Source organism: Nerophis ophidion, linkage group LG09 (genome assembly GCF_033978795.1).
Source record: "Nerophis ophidion isolate RoL-2023_Sa linkage group LG09, RoL_Noph_v1.0, whole genome shotgun sequence".
Taxonomy (NCBI): Eukaryota; Metazoa; Chordata; class Actinopteri; order Syngnathiformes; family Syngnathidae; genus Nerophis; species Nerophis ophidion.
The window spans coordinates 28,867,254-28,881,827 of NC_084619.1; the positions used below are offsets into that span (position 1 = coordinate 28,867,254).

The 14,574-nt window shown below is 37.1% G+C and overlaps 1 protein-coding gene across 1 annotated transcript in view; it reads left to right on the forward strand.

The window, feature by feature from the left end:
* smoc2 (SPARC related modular calcium binding 2) overlaps nucleotides 1-14,574 on the forward strand; it is a 92,987-nt gene that overhangs the window by 47,746 nt on the left and 30,667 nt on the right. Inside the window, exons 5-6 of the mRNA XM_061910734.1 lie at nucleotides 3,378-3,419; nucleotides 11,589-11,636. Of these exons, the coding sequence (XP_061766718.1) occupies nucleotides 3,378-3,419; nucleotides 11,589-11,636 (90 nt within the window). The remainder of the gene's footprint in view (nucleotides 1-3,377; nucleotides 3,420-11,588; nucleotides 11,637-14,574) is intronic.

The window sequence follows — 14,574 nt, forward strand, 5'->3', positions numbered from 1 at the left end:
GCAATATGTTTTCAATGCTTTTCACCAAGGTGCACCAATACCTGTCAACATTTGAAAAAAATGGGAAAATACTACTTACAATACAGTGGAAACTTGATTTACAAACTTCAAGGGGACCTGCACTTGTTATTGGACGTTTGCCTATCAAACATAATCTCTATGTAGGACAAGAACACGTTTTACTTTTTTTATGCATTCTAATTTGTAATAATTGTTAAGGGTGCAACTACTTGGAGTTATTCATTGGACCCATAAAGCCCTCTAAAAAACAGCCAACAATACTTCATTTACATGTCCTAACCTTAATATTAAGTATTAGCAATATTGCCATTAAAAGTCCTAGTGAGGATTATGAATAATTCTTCATCTAAGTGGGAAGATTAACATTAAACGTCCCATCAGTCGGCATCCTAGTGATAGCAGACATTGTACAGTAAGTGGTTGTTTATTATGTTCATAGTTTGTATTTTTTTTTTTAGCAATAGCGATAGTGCTACTTGCTGGATCTGCTTATCATTCAGCTTCTAAAACATAATCCTCTATATATTCAGGCCCAAAAATATAAGGTTCTGGGTCATCATTTGTCCCAAAGTCATCATTGTTGGCATTCATGAAGTCTTCCATGATTAGTATTGTCGTCGTTGTTGAAGAATATAGCGAATGTTGTAATGCGTCTGGGAAATTAATGCGTCGTCGTATGCTTAAGGTGCCCAAGATACATAAATTACATTACGTTACATTTTGTTATTAATGTGCATGTTACTATGTTAGATATATTCTTTCAGCCTCTATATACAATGTTGTTAGATGTTTTTGGATGTTTTTTAAAGCATTTTATAGGCGGAATAGAGCGAATCCCATTACCTCCATTGTTAGCCACCTTGTACTAAAAGTGCAGTTCTTCTTTAATTAGTTCTTAAATAGAAAAGTTCATATATTGCAGCAAATTTCTCCACAACAAAACAATGTAAACATTAATAATGGGTTCCACCTAGGGCTGGGCGATATGGTCTTTTTTTAATATCTCATATTTTTAGGCCATATCACGATACGATATACAATATATATTACGATATTTTGCCTTGGCCTTGAATGAACACCTCATGCATATAATCACAGCAGTATGATGATTCTATGTGTCTACATTAAAACATTCTTCTTCATACTGCATTCATATATGCTACTTTTAAACTTTCATGCAGAGAGGGAAATCACAACTAAGTCAATTGTCCAAAAGTGTATTTATTAAAGTTATTAAACAATGGCACGAACATTCAAGTCATTTCCCAAACATGAAGTGAAAAATTGTCAGAGACATTTAAGTGTCAAATAAAAATGAGCTGCATAATAGGAAATCAAATAGTATTTGTCGTTCACTATGTGGTATGTTACTACGGACGTTAAGAAATTCTCTTCATTCTATAGCGAGTGACTTTTCAAATGATGCTACATATTAGCAGTAATGCTACTTTTTATAGCAACGTTTTTGCCCCACACTTGACAAATTACAGTTGTCTGTCCGACATATTCCCACTTGAAGCCGAACCACCGCCAGACGATGGACCCCCAGCTGTTTTTATTGGGAATTAAGTCTTCCTTCATTTGTTACCAGATCTGCACCTTCTTTCTCTCGTATTACCACTCGTACGGCTACATTAGCAGCTAACGCAGCCCAGTCTTCTACCTCTCTGCTGGACGAGGGCATATACGTATGTGACATATGACGTGACAGTATGTGACGTGTGTAAATTTGTGCACCTGCTTGTCTGTGAGAAGGAGAGACAGGAAAGAGTGAGAAGACCCTAAAGCGTAATGCCCGCAGCTAAAAGCAACTGCGTGAGAACGTATCCTCGAATATTACGATATAGTCATTTTCTATATCGCACAGAGACAGACCCGCGATTTTGTCATGCCTGTTAATCTGGGTTTATGTTTGATCATGTTATGTTTTGTTTTTTGGACTCTTGTTTCCCGTTTTGCAGTTCCTGGTTTTGTTTGTTTCCATAGCAACCCATTAGTTTCCACCTGTTCTCCTAGTCACGCCCCTGCCCCCAGTCTCGCACCTGTTTCTCATTACCACAGCTACTATTTAAGTCATTTACTTTCTGTTCATCGGTCTAAGAACTTTGCCTGCATACTGCTGCATATTTATGTACCTTACTTACCACGACCACGCACCTACCTTGCCTTGCCAACCTTCATGCCTTGCCACGCTGCTAATTATTTTGACCACGGCACGTAAGAATTTTGTATTTTTTGCCTCAGTGCTAGTTTTTGGTTTATTGTGTATCTTTGATAGTATCTTTTGTTTATTTATAGATAGTCATGCCATTGTGCTGTTTTTGTTTGAAGTTTTAGTATAATTATCCGCTCCCGAGCGCTCCCTTTGTTTTGCCTTTTTGTATTTTAGCGTATAAATAAATAACTATGTACCTAAACTCACGCCTGGCTCGTCCCATATTCCCTCTGCGTCGAAGGAGCAAACCCAATCCATGTCACGGCTTGACGGATATATCGTATATATCGACATATCGCCCAGCCCTAGTTCCAACCTTCAAAAAAGTCCATATTTTAGTGACAGTTTGTACACTTTAAACTCAAAATAAAGTGCTTTACAGTACTGTAAATGAGACGAACATAACAAGAAGGTGATGGATCAACTATCCCTTGATTAACTAAGCTAAAACAACAAAAAGATGAACTGTCCTTACTTGTAGCCTCCCCGCCGACACGCACACAAAGTGGTGCAAATTGGTGCACCCACAGTTTTGAAACATAACACTCCTTAACTATAATGCTACAATGATTAGGAACAAATAAATAATATAATAGTATAATATAATAATAATATAATAAATAAAATCCACTTTATCTTGTTGATAAAGAGGGGATGAGGGCAAGGCTGTCTCCACAACGTTGTGTATACTTCCTGAATGTTTAAAATCATACATCGCTTGTCCATTGTTGTAAAAAATTAATTGTAAAAAAGCCAAAAAACACTTAACAAACACTGACTGTTTTTTTTGTACTCAAAATTAGCAGTGATGAAGCCAACGTCTTTCTAATGAACTTAACCTGCCACTACCGGATCAAATGAACATTTGCATATGTGCATCACTAACACTTCTTAGACAAACGGATATGTTGCCAGAGATGTTTCAAGGATTTTGAGTCATTCTGTACTGAACATGGGTTAATTGCGTTGCAATACTTAATCAGATTAACACCAATAAGTATGGATCATTCCATATTTCTGTGTTCATTTCGACAGTACTGCTATATTCGTAATATATTTCAAATATATTTTTCATCAAGTTTAAAAATGTGTTTCAAACTGAAAACTATTTCATTTATTTTGAAATGTTCCTGCTTTTTAGGATCAAAACAAGAGAGAGCGACCACACGGGAGCCAGGAAAAGGTGAGAAATCAATTCAATAAACGTTCATGTCAAATTGTTGATTGATATTACTGGGGATTTTTCCGACCAGGGTTTTATGCTGGAGATTGCGATAGTGATCATCAGTGAGCGTGATTGACTGATACCAATTACGATCACATGTATTACCGTATTTTTCGGACTATAAGTCGCGTTTTTTTTTTTTTTTTTTTGTAGTTTGGCCGTGGGTGAGACTTGGCCAAACTATAGAAAAAAAAAAAAAAAAAAAAAAAGGTTTATTTATTTTTTTTATTTTTATTTTTTTTTGGTTTGGCCGGGTCTCATCAGTCGGCATCCCAGTGAAAGCCAACATTGTACAGTTAGTGGTTGTTTTATTATTTTCATATATTGTATTTCTTGTTCAGCCCCTAGCAATAAAGCTACTTGCTGGATCTGCTTATCACTCAGCTTTTAAAACTTGTAGCTCATCGTCCGTATATTTAGGCTACTAAATATAAGGTTGTGGAACATAATTTGTCCCAAAGTAGTCGTTGTTGACTCTCATGATGTAGTGGTGTTGTTGTTGAAGGAAATAGCGAACGTTGTGATATGTGTGTGAAATTAATGCTTTGTTGTATGCTTAAAATGACTAAAATACATAAATATTATATGTTCTTAATAATGTGCCTGTTACTACATTACATATATACTTACAGTGTCTATATAAAATGTTGTTGGAGTTTTTTGGATGTTTTTAGAGCGGTTTTATTGACACAATGACCCCCATTACCTCTATTGTTAGCTGACTTTTGCTTTTTTTTATGCGTTAGAATATACATAAAAAAGAAAATACGTTTGGGCTTGTCCCACATAAAGATTGCGAATGATTGGCAAAATTCAAAACGTGAAGTTTCCCCTGATGATACTAAGAAATGCAGTTTATAATGTAATGGAGGGAATTATTATTAGCTTGGAGGAGTGACTCCACACTTACACATAATAAGCTACTACCCGCTTTTTAGCCAAGGGTCTAAAAATAAATTCAGTGTCACCAAGAAGGGATCAATGAAATAAAAGGCCCTATTTGGAAAGAGTGATCACATACGTTTACATGAAAAATGGCCGATCGAAAATAGATCCAAAACGAAATGTCTACTACAGAGGACCCTGTTTGTCAGGAGGATATGCTGGCGTCTCGGTGCACGTGTTGGCCTGTTTTGTTTGGCTCAGATCGCCTTTTAAGGCTTGTCACTATTTTGTCACTCTGACATAAAGCCTGCAGGCTGTTATAAAATGCATCTTTTACCGAGTGAAATGTTTTAAGATAAATGTGATGACGACTTCTTGTGTACACCACGAGGAGCTGCAACGGCTTTCAAGAGCCGATGTGTTAAATAGCCATTTCAACGGCCTTAATGGAAGAGTTATAAATACTTCTTCGATTGTATCACTTTGCATTTTCAGCTCCAACCGATACAAAGAAATGTTCACACGTTATTCGTCACCCTTATTTAACTTTCAACATCTGTACTTTTCCAGCAACCACAGCTTTCCCCTCCAGCTCTCTCCCAAGATATGTTGCTCTCAATTTGTACGACTTCAAACAACAAATTGAAGGATTTGGAAAAAATTTGAATTTGGGAGTTTACAGTTGGTTACTGGATTTATTATGTGTTTATTATGGTTGCATGCCTTATTATCATATTCTTTTTTTCTTTCTTTCTTTCTTTATTTCTTTCTTTCTTTCTTTCCTTCTTTCTTTCTTTTTTTCTTTCTTTCTTTCTCTCTTAGTTTATTTCGAACACGACATACCTACAACATTATACATCAGGCAATTTCATATCATTTCACAATACATCATGTCCGAAAAGGAGTAGGAAGAAGCAAAGCTTATTTAATCCTACCCCTTTCCCACGTCAGAGCGTTCACAAATATATACATTCATTCACTGACCTTCTTTACAGCAAAATAGCAAAATGACATCTGTGAATGAGTAACACAACAGTTTTGTAATATGTAATTAATTAATTCAGTCATTATTAACATACTGAGATGAAGAATATCTTATTTTTAATAAGGTTGAAAGTGTTTCTCATAATTCTTCTTCTTTGTACTTTGTAAGCACTATTAATTTGAACAGCCTCTTAAACTGGATCATATCAGTACAATGTTTAACTTCTTAATCCATTCCATAATTTAATTACACATACTGATATGCTAAAGGTTTTAAGTGTTGTACTTGCATACAAATGTTTTAATTTAGATTTTCCTCTAAGGTTATATGTATCCTCTTTAGTTGAGAAGAATTGTTGTACATTCTTTGGTAGCAGGTTATAATTTCCTTTGTACATCATTTTAGCTGTGTGTTTTACCAAATCATCGAGCTTTAATATTTTTGACTCAATAAATAAAGGGTTTGTATGTTCTCTATATCCAACATTATATATTATTCTAATTGATCTTTTTTGTAACAGAGTTAACGAATGTAGCGCACATTTGTAGTCGTTTCCCCATATTTCTGCATAATAACTCAGATATGGTAACACTAGCGAGCAGTAAACAATATAAAGTGATTTTTGGCCGAGGACGTATTTTCCTTTATTCATTATTGAAATGTTTTTTGTTACCTTATGTTGTATGTTTTCTATATGAGACTTCCAGTTCATTTTATCATCTATTAATACTCCCAAAAATCTGGTTTCTTTTACCCTTTCAATATCTACTCCATCTATTTGTATTCGTGTCTGATGCTCTTTCCTACTGTTGCCAAATAGCATTATTTTAGTTTTACTGAGATTCAAAGATAGTCTGTTTTTATCAAACCATTTTTTTAGTTCGTTCATTTCTTCCGTTATTATTTGTATTATCTTCTGTGTGTTCTCTCCTGAACAGAAGGCAGTTGTGTCGTCTGCAAAGAAAACTAACTTCAAGTCCTTTGTAACTTAACAAATGTCGTTTATATAAAGATTAAACAATCTTGGTCCCAGTATTGATCCCTCAGGTACACCACAAGATATATCCAACCATTTTGACATATTTTCACCCATCTTCCCATATTGCTTCCTGTTTGTTAAATAGCTTCTTACCCAGTTCAAGACCAAACCTCTGATGCCATATAGTTCTAGTTTTTGTATTAAGATATCATGATTAATTGTGTCAAATGCTTTTGTTAAATCCATGAATACTGTGGCCGCACATTCTTTACTGTCTATTGCATTGGTAATGTCCTCAGTTATTTTGATTAATGCTATTGATGTTGAGTAATTTGCTCTGAATCCAAATTGGTTCTCCACGAGCGTCGCACTTTTGTTGATAAATGTATCTAATCGGCTATTGAATACTTTTTCCATGATTTTGGAGGATTGTGGAAATAATGAAACTGGTCTGTAATTACTGAACTGGTGTATGATTCCATTCTTATGATTTGGGACAACTTTTGCAATTTTCATTTTGTCAGGGAATTTGCCGGTTAGAAATGAATTGTTACTGTTATGTAAGTTATGTAAGAGGTTCTGAAATGTCTTCTATAACCTTTTTTATCGTTTCCATATCTATTCCATGACAGTCGGTTGATGTCTTAGATTTACAATTTGATTACTTCTTCTTTTGTCACCTTCTTAAGAAACATGGAATTGGGATTTCTGTCTATGAGCTCACTCAAGTTCTCAACTGACCCATCATCTGCATTTGAAATTCTTTGTTCCAGATTTTTACCGATATTAACAAAGTAATCATTAAAACGTTGAACTATTTGTTTCATATTGTCATTTTTTGAATTTCCATCTAGAAAGTACTGGGGGTAATCTTTCTTAGCACCATTTTTAAAGGCCTACTAAAATGAGATTTTGTTATTTAAACGGGAATAGCAGGTCCATTCTACGTGTCATACTTGATCATTTTGCGATATTGCCATATTTTTGCTGAAAGGATTTAGTAGAGAACATCGACGATAAAGTTCGCAACTTTTGGTCGCTAATAAAAAAGCCTTGCCTGTACTGGAAGTAGCAGACGATGTGCGCGTGACGTCACGGGTTGTAGGGCTCCTCACATCCTCACATTGTTTATAATCATAGCCACCAGCAGCAAGAGCGATTCGGACCGAGAAAGCGACGATTTCCCCATTAATTTGAGCGAGAATGAAAGATTCGTGGATGAGGAAAGTTAGAGTGAAGCACTAGAGGAAAAAAAAGGCGACGGCAGTGGGAGCGACTCAGAAGTTATTAGACACATTTACTAGGATAATTCTGGAAAATCCCTTATCTGCTTATTGTGTTACTAGTGTTTTAGTGAGATTATAAAGTCATACCTGAAAGTCGGAGGGGTGTGGTGACAGCTGTGTCTCTGATGGAAGCCATGGAGGAGCCAAGAAAGTTGCAGCAGCCTCTCTGACAGCTGGTGCAGGAGGACGCAGGCTCCGCTCATGTCTCCAGTAAGAGCCGACTTATTACCACAATTTTCTCACCGAAACCTGCCGGTTGACATGTGGTAGAGAAACATGTTCGCTTGACCGCTCTGTTCCATATTAAAGCTTCACAACAAACAAAGAAACACCGGCTGGGTTTTGGTTGCTAAAGGCAGCTGCAATCCACCACTTTCCACCAACAGCATTCTTCTTTATAGTCTCCTTTATTAATTGAACAAATTGCAAAAGATTCAGCAACACAGATGTCCAAAATACTGTGTAATTATTCGATTAAAGCAGACGAATTTTAGCCGTGAGTTGTGCTGGGATAAAATTTCCGCTCCAACCAATAACGTCACAAGCACGCGTCAAAATAAGCGTCATCATTCCGCGATGTTTTCAACTGGACGCATCGTGGGAAATTTGAAATTTCAATTTAGTAAACTAAACCGGTCGGAATAGCATGTGTTGCAATGTTAATATTTCATCATTGATATATAAACTTACAGACTGCATGGTGGGTAGTAGGGGGTCTCAGTAGGCCTTTAATGATGCTATTTAGGATGCCCCATGTTGCTTTCATGTTGTTTCTGTTCTTGTTTAATACTTGACTGTAGTATTCCCTCTTAGATGTTCGTAGTATACCAGTGAGCTTGTTTTTATATGTCTTATACTTATTTTCTGCATCTATAGATATCTTTGTTGTAATTATTCGATATAATGTGTTTTTTTTGTGACAGGCATTCATTCCTCAGTCCTTTTGTCATCCATGGTTGGTTGTTTTTCTTTTGCTTCTTACTAAGTTCTTTCCAAGGACAATGTCAATCATAAAGTGTTAGAAAGGTGTTGAAAAATTTCTCATATGCATCATCTACATCAGGGGGTCACCAACGTGGTTATACACTCTAAAACAGTGGTTCTTAACCTTGTTGGAGGTACCAAACCCCACCAGTTTTATATTCGCCTTCACAGAACCTTTCTTTGGTGAAAAATGAAACTTTTTTTTTTCAAATTCAAGACAAAGTTATTTTTCTGCTGCCCAAAATGAACATCACCTTGTTCAAAAAACAACACAAACAGTGCATAAACTCACAACAAATTACACACCTGCAAATCTGATGGAAAATTAAGAGGGAAAATTGTTTGGGGTTATCCATAATACGGCGAAAGGGAGAAGTTTTTATTTACACGACGAGTTGGGTGTATCTTGACCTCAACGGCGGAGGCTCCACCGAACCCCAGAGGCCGGCTCACCGAACCCCTAGGGTTCGATCGAACCCAGGTTAAGAACCACTGCTCTAAAACATTGTCAATAGCTATTGACGTGTTTTTTTACCACCCTATAATGGAAGTCCTTCATCATATACAGAGCAACTCCGCCTCCATTCTTATTTAATCTATTAATATAATTGAGTTCATATCGTTCTAGTCCAAAGTCCATTCCTTTTTTTGTATCCTGCCATGTCTCTGAAAGGTTCTTTAAATTGTTCCCAAAAATGATTTCATATTGTTAAAATTGGCATACAAGCTTCTGCAGTTAATATGAATAATTGACAGTTTGTTTTTGGAATTAATGTTGGTGTTGAATTGTACTTCTGTATAATATAAACAATTATTGTCCATGTGAGAAAAAAAATGTGTCTGGATCTATAGCACTGTCCAATTCTGTCCCGTTATGATCAATGCTGGAAAAGGTTAAAAATTCTCTTTCTGATTGATTATTGTTTATTTGTGTCATGGTTGTGTTTAATGTATTTATTGTTATTGATATTTATCCAGCTCTGCTATTTTCCTTATGACTATTACTCTTGCTTCCTCTGGTGTTCCATTTAGTTTAATAAATATCTTGCAGTTTGCTGTCCATGTTTGTTGTATTTTGCCTTGTTTTCTTAGACTACGCGCTTTTCTGGCTTTGTCTGCGTTTTTCTTTGTTAAATGTTCATTTATGTACACATCTGTTCCTTTTAACTTCCTCCCTTGTTTTAGTAATGCAGTTTTATATTTCCTATTGGCGAACCTCATTATTGTTGCCGGTGCCGATCCATCCTTTGTCTTATGGCGTGGGTGGCAAGCTTCTACATTTGCTTTTTTGAGTCTCTGGATCTCAGATTGGTCGTTATATTTATATCAGGCTGGAATGCACACTTTAAAACAAAGGTACTGGGGGTGGTTTTACCGGACAGGTAAAACCACGGCACAATAACTTAAAAATAAAGACAACTTCAGATTGTTTTCTTTGTTTAAAAATAGAACAAGCACATTCTGAAAATGTACAAATCATAATGTTGTTGTTTTTTTTTTACACATATATGTTCCGGTTAATAGTCCATCTCTCCATCTATTTTCTACCGCTTATTCCCTTTTGGGGTTGCGGGGGGTGCTGGTGCTTAGCTCAGCTACAATCGGGCGGAAGGCAAGTACACCCTGGACAAGTCGCCACCTCATCATAGCCGGTTAATAGTATCCGACCTTTATTTGTCATTATTTATACTTTCTGAATAACTCATTGGTGTTAATGTTCAATCTATCAAGATCAAAAAATAATATCAAAATTAAAATACAGGATGTTATTTATGTAGTTTGCTAATTTTCCTCGACTAGTGCACTAACATAATGTGGTTTATTTGTTTTTACATATGTAGCATAATCTACAAAGATACAAAGAATAGCAATTGTGACATATTCTGGACACCTTTTTAGGGTTATTTCATTCAAAACTTTCAGCTCATTTTTATACTTAGCAAACTCATCGGCCCGTGGGCCGTACGTTTGACACCTCTGCTTTAAAAGAAGAGGTGACATTAGGGTTTTTTTAATCAGCATGGTGTTAAAAAGTTGCATAAACTGTAAATATTTGTGGTGTGTAAACACTGAAATAGCAGTAACTGCATCAATACTTTGATCCTGAAAAAGCCCATCAGCATCAAAAATATTGGGCGATGTCTGTCGAGGCATTGAAGTGCCATTAAAACACAAAATGCTTTACCATAAAGCCTTCTGTGGTGCTTAACTTGACAAATTCATTCCCATGCTGGAAACACATGCAGCTGATGACTGGCAATCAGCAGTAAATCTAACCACAAATAGCACAGGGGTTTCCTGGCAGATGCTAAAGGAGGTGTTGTAATAATGTAAAAAGCCGCAAAGTAAAGATGGATCATTAGTGGTTGGTCATAAATTCAAATCATAAATGGGATTTTTTTAGATGGCATTTCCATCCCTTAAGGGAGCGGGGTAAAAACACTACGTCTGAATATTTTTTTTCAACAAGAAGAGGAAGGGCAGCCTATTTTTTGCAATGAAGAATGCATTGTTTAAAGAAAGAATTTAATCCTTGTTTATGGAGCCACTCGATTGATTTGCACTAACAGAGTTTTGCTTTAGCAGAATGAGTGACCCACAGTGAGGTTAACCACACCTTTGGCCTTGGCTTCACCCTCAGCGACTCCAAACGTCTGTCCTTGTCTCCCCTTTACCACAAATCAAACAAACAGTCACCAAACAAACACTGAGCTGGATTCGTCTCTGACTTCTTGGACGCTTTTGTCTCTTCCACCTTCACGTATGCTTGGGATAAGAAGGACATGCATCCCTAATAGCACAATGATCTCTGTTTGGTGAAGCCATAGGAGTACATGACCACTAACTTTCTAAACCCCAGCATACACACTCTTGTCTTTCACTTCTGTTTCTGCCTACATCCTTCTCAGCCGGGCAATGTGCAAATCTAACAAAGTTATGTGACTTGTGTGTCTAGTTTACTCTTGTAATTGTAGTCTCTTTGCAAATATTCTCCATTCTGAATGCAGATGAAACGGGCCTAGTGGTGGATCCACAACCACCTACAGATGAAGAAGGTGAGCCATCTACTATCTACTGAATCTATTCACCATACTTTTATAAGTGTCAAAGAAAAGAAAAAAAACTTCATACATGAATGGAACTAGAAATACAGTGGTACTCAACTTACCAGTACCTCACAGGTGCTGTTAGCAACCTCCTTACAGTAACATTTTTGAAAGCAAAATAATATAACAAGCTTAGGTTACCAACAATGGTTTAACAAAACACAAATCGTTGACGATTAAAAATGTTCGATATTTTTCACAATTACAAAGTTTATGGAATAAACATTTTTGGTATGTGATTGGTGTGTACAGTGGGTACTCAGTTGGTCTTGTCATCACATATACGCAGGAAGCGTGTGCACGCATACAAAAGCAAACCAAGAGACGCAACAAACAATTTGCAGTCATGTTGTTGTTATGATTGATAACACAGTACAGGCCAAAAGTTTGGACACACCTTCTCATTTCAATGTCTTTTCTTTATTTTCATGACTATTTGAATATCAGATTGTCTGAAGTCATTTAAACTATGACACCTGTGAAGTAAAAACCATTACTGGTGACTACGTCTTGAAGCTCATCGAGAGAATGCCAATAGTGTGCAAAGCAGTAATCAGAGCAAAGAGCGGCTATTTTAAAGAAACTAGAATATAAAACATGTTTTCAGTTATCTCACCTTGTTTTTGTTAAGTACAAAACTCCACGTGTTCATTCATAGTGTTTTAGATTACATAGATTAGATAGTACTTTATTTATTCCGTCAGGAGAGTTCCTTCAGGAAAATTAAAATTTTCAGCACAATCCCATTCAAAATCAGACAAACATTACAGGGAGACAGAACAGGATCGCTGAAGGGTCTGCCGGCTTCCAGCGCCCCTTACAAAAAAGATGAGATACAGGGAAACAAGGTGGGGGGAAAGGGAGAAAAAAATAGAAGATTAAAATACAATAAAAAAATCCGTCTTAGCCTGGGCCCTGGAGAGGGGGTGCAGACTGAGGCCAAGGGAAAAAACCAACTCATAGCCATAGAACACATCCCTCTTACATGTGTGAGAGAGGGAAACATCAAACATCAAAGAACACAGAGGACATTAAAGACATTAAAGCAGCAGATACAACCAGACACTTTTACTTACAGCTATGAATTAAAAGTAAAAGAAACATATCCACTGATAGTGGTCCACGCCATTGTCCGCTGGGGTGGAGGGAGCATGGCCAGAGACAGGAGCAGACCCAACAAAGCAACCAAGACAGCCGACTCCACTCTCGGCCAGTGTCTAGTCCGCATGGATGAGCGAGGGTTACGTCCAAGGTGACTGAGGTGTCCGACACCTGCTCACCCAGCCAAGACACCGCGAAGCCTCTCCGTAGCCCTGTCCCCTCATCCGCATCTCCTCCAGTCCCTCCAAACCGACTCCGGTGTGGCAGACACCCAGCAGCTGGTCTCCATGGCCAAAAGGCTCCCAGGAGGCAGATCCAGAAGTCCACAAAAAAAGCACCACAGAGGTCATGAAAGTGCCACCCCTTGTCACACAGTCCCAAAGGGTCCCTGACCAAAAGGCAAAAAAAATAATATATATATATATATATATATATATATATATATATATATATATATATATATATATATATATATATAAACACATGAAAACAAGAGGGGAACACAAAAGGATGACACAAGAGCACAGATCTGTTGATGCCTTTGGTGACATTCTACAATGTAAATAGTCATGAAAACAAAGAAAACACATTGAATGAGAAGGTGTGTCCAAACGTTTGGCCTGTTCTGTACATTCAATGATAGCTAACGCTAGCTATCCAAATTGCTATTATAAGCTAACAACACTCAACGGTAATGCGTTACATACGTATGTAATTAGGTCATTAGGAAGGAGAAGCCGTGAGAGGGCAATGTAAAATACGTTGGAAATATAGCGCCATCTAGCCATCTGGCTATGTATGTTCTAACATATCTAATGTTGAAAACAGCCCCTTTAACTTACAAGTATTTTTTTATGCTTTAAATTGCGAGCATAATTTGAGTTACGAGCCTCCGAGGCGCTAAATGGCGTAGCAAAGGGCACAATGAACACCGTAAAGAAACTTACAGTCTTACTTGCTAGCATTAGCTAATAGCTTCAGATTGAAATAACTTTGTTTTCCAACCATTGGAACCCAAACTTTTGGCATCGGTCCAGCTTCCACAGCCTTCCAGCTGACATCTTCCTAATGCTGAGGCTTGCTCCTGCGCCCACGGCTTGGCTTAATGCACACGCCTGAAGCTGCTCTGGGTTTCCAGGGGGTTGGTCATTTCCACCACAACACTGATTGTGGGAGATAGTCTAACTGGGAACACCTGCTTTTTCAATACCAATTAGGAGCTTGGTCGTGGAACGCAATGTGCTCGTAGTTTGAGGTGCCACTATACTGGATAAACAACCTAATAGTATATCAATTGAAAGAGTAAATATTAATAATTTGTTTTTGTTGCTACTGCCATACATCTCAGTTGCCTTTATGTTATAGACTGTCACTCTTTTTTAAGTAAACAATAGTGAGAAGGAGTGAATTTAACACACAGCACTTTACTGAATCCTTCTGAGAGCCAGAATCTTCCGCAGTAGATATTCATTTTGAGTTACAAAGAGCCCTTTTGTGCATAACATCAAATGTCCACTGCAGAGGACGCTGGCTCTTCTGAGGATATATATTATAACAGGGGTGACCAATGTGGTGCCCGTGGGCACCAGGTCGCCCGTAAGGACCAGATGAGTCCAAATAGCAGCACTTACCAGTGAGCTGCCTCTATTTTTAAAATTGGATTTATTTACTAGTAAGCTGGTCTCGCTTTGCTCGACATTTTTAATTCTAATAGAGACAAAACTCAAATAGAATTTGAAAATCCAAGAAAATATTTTAAAGACTTGGTCTTCACTTTTTTAAATAA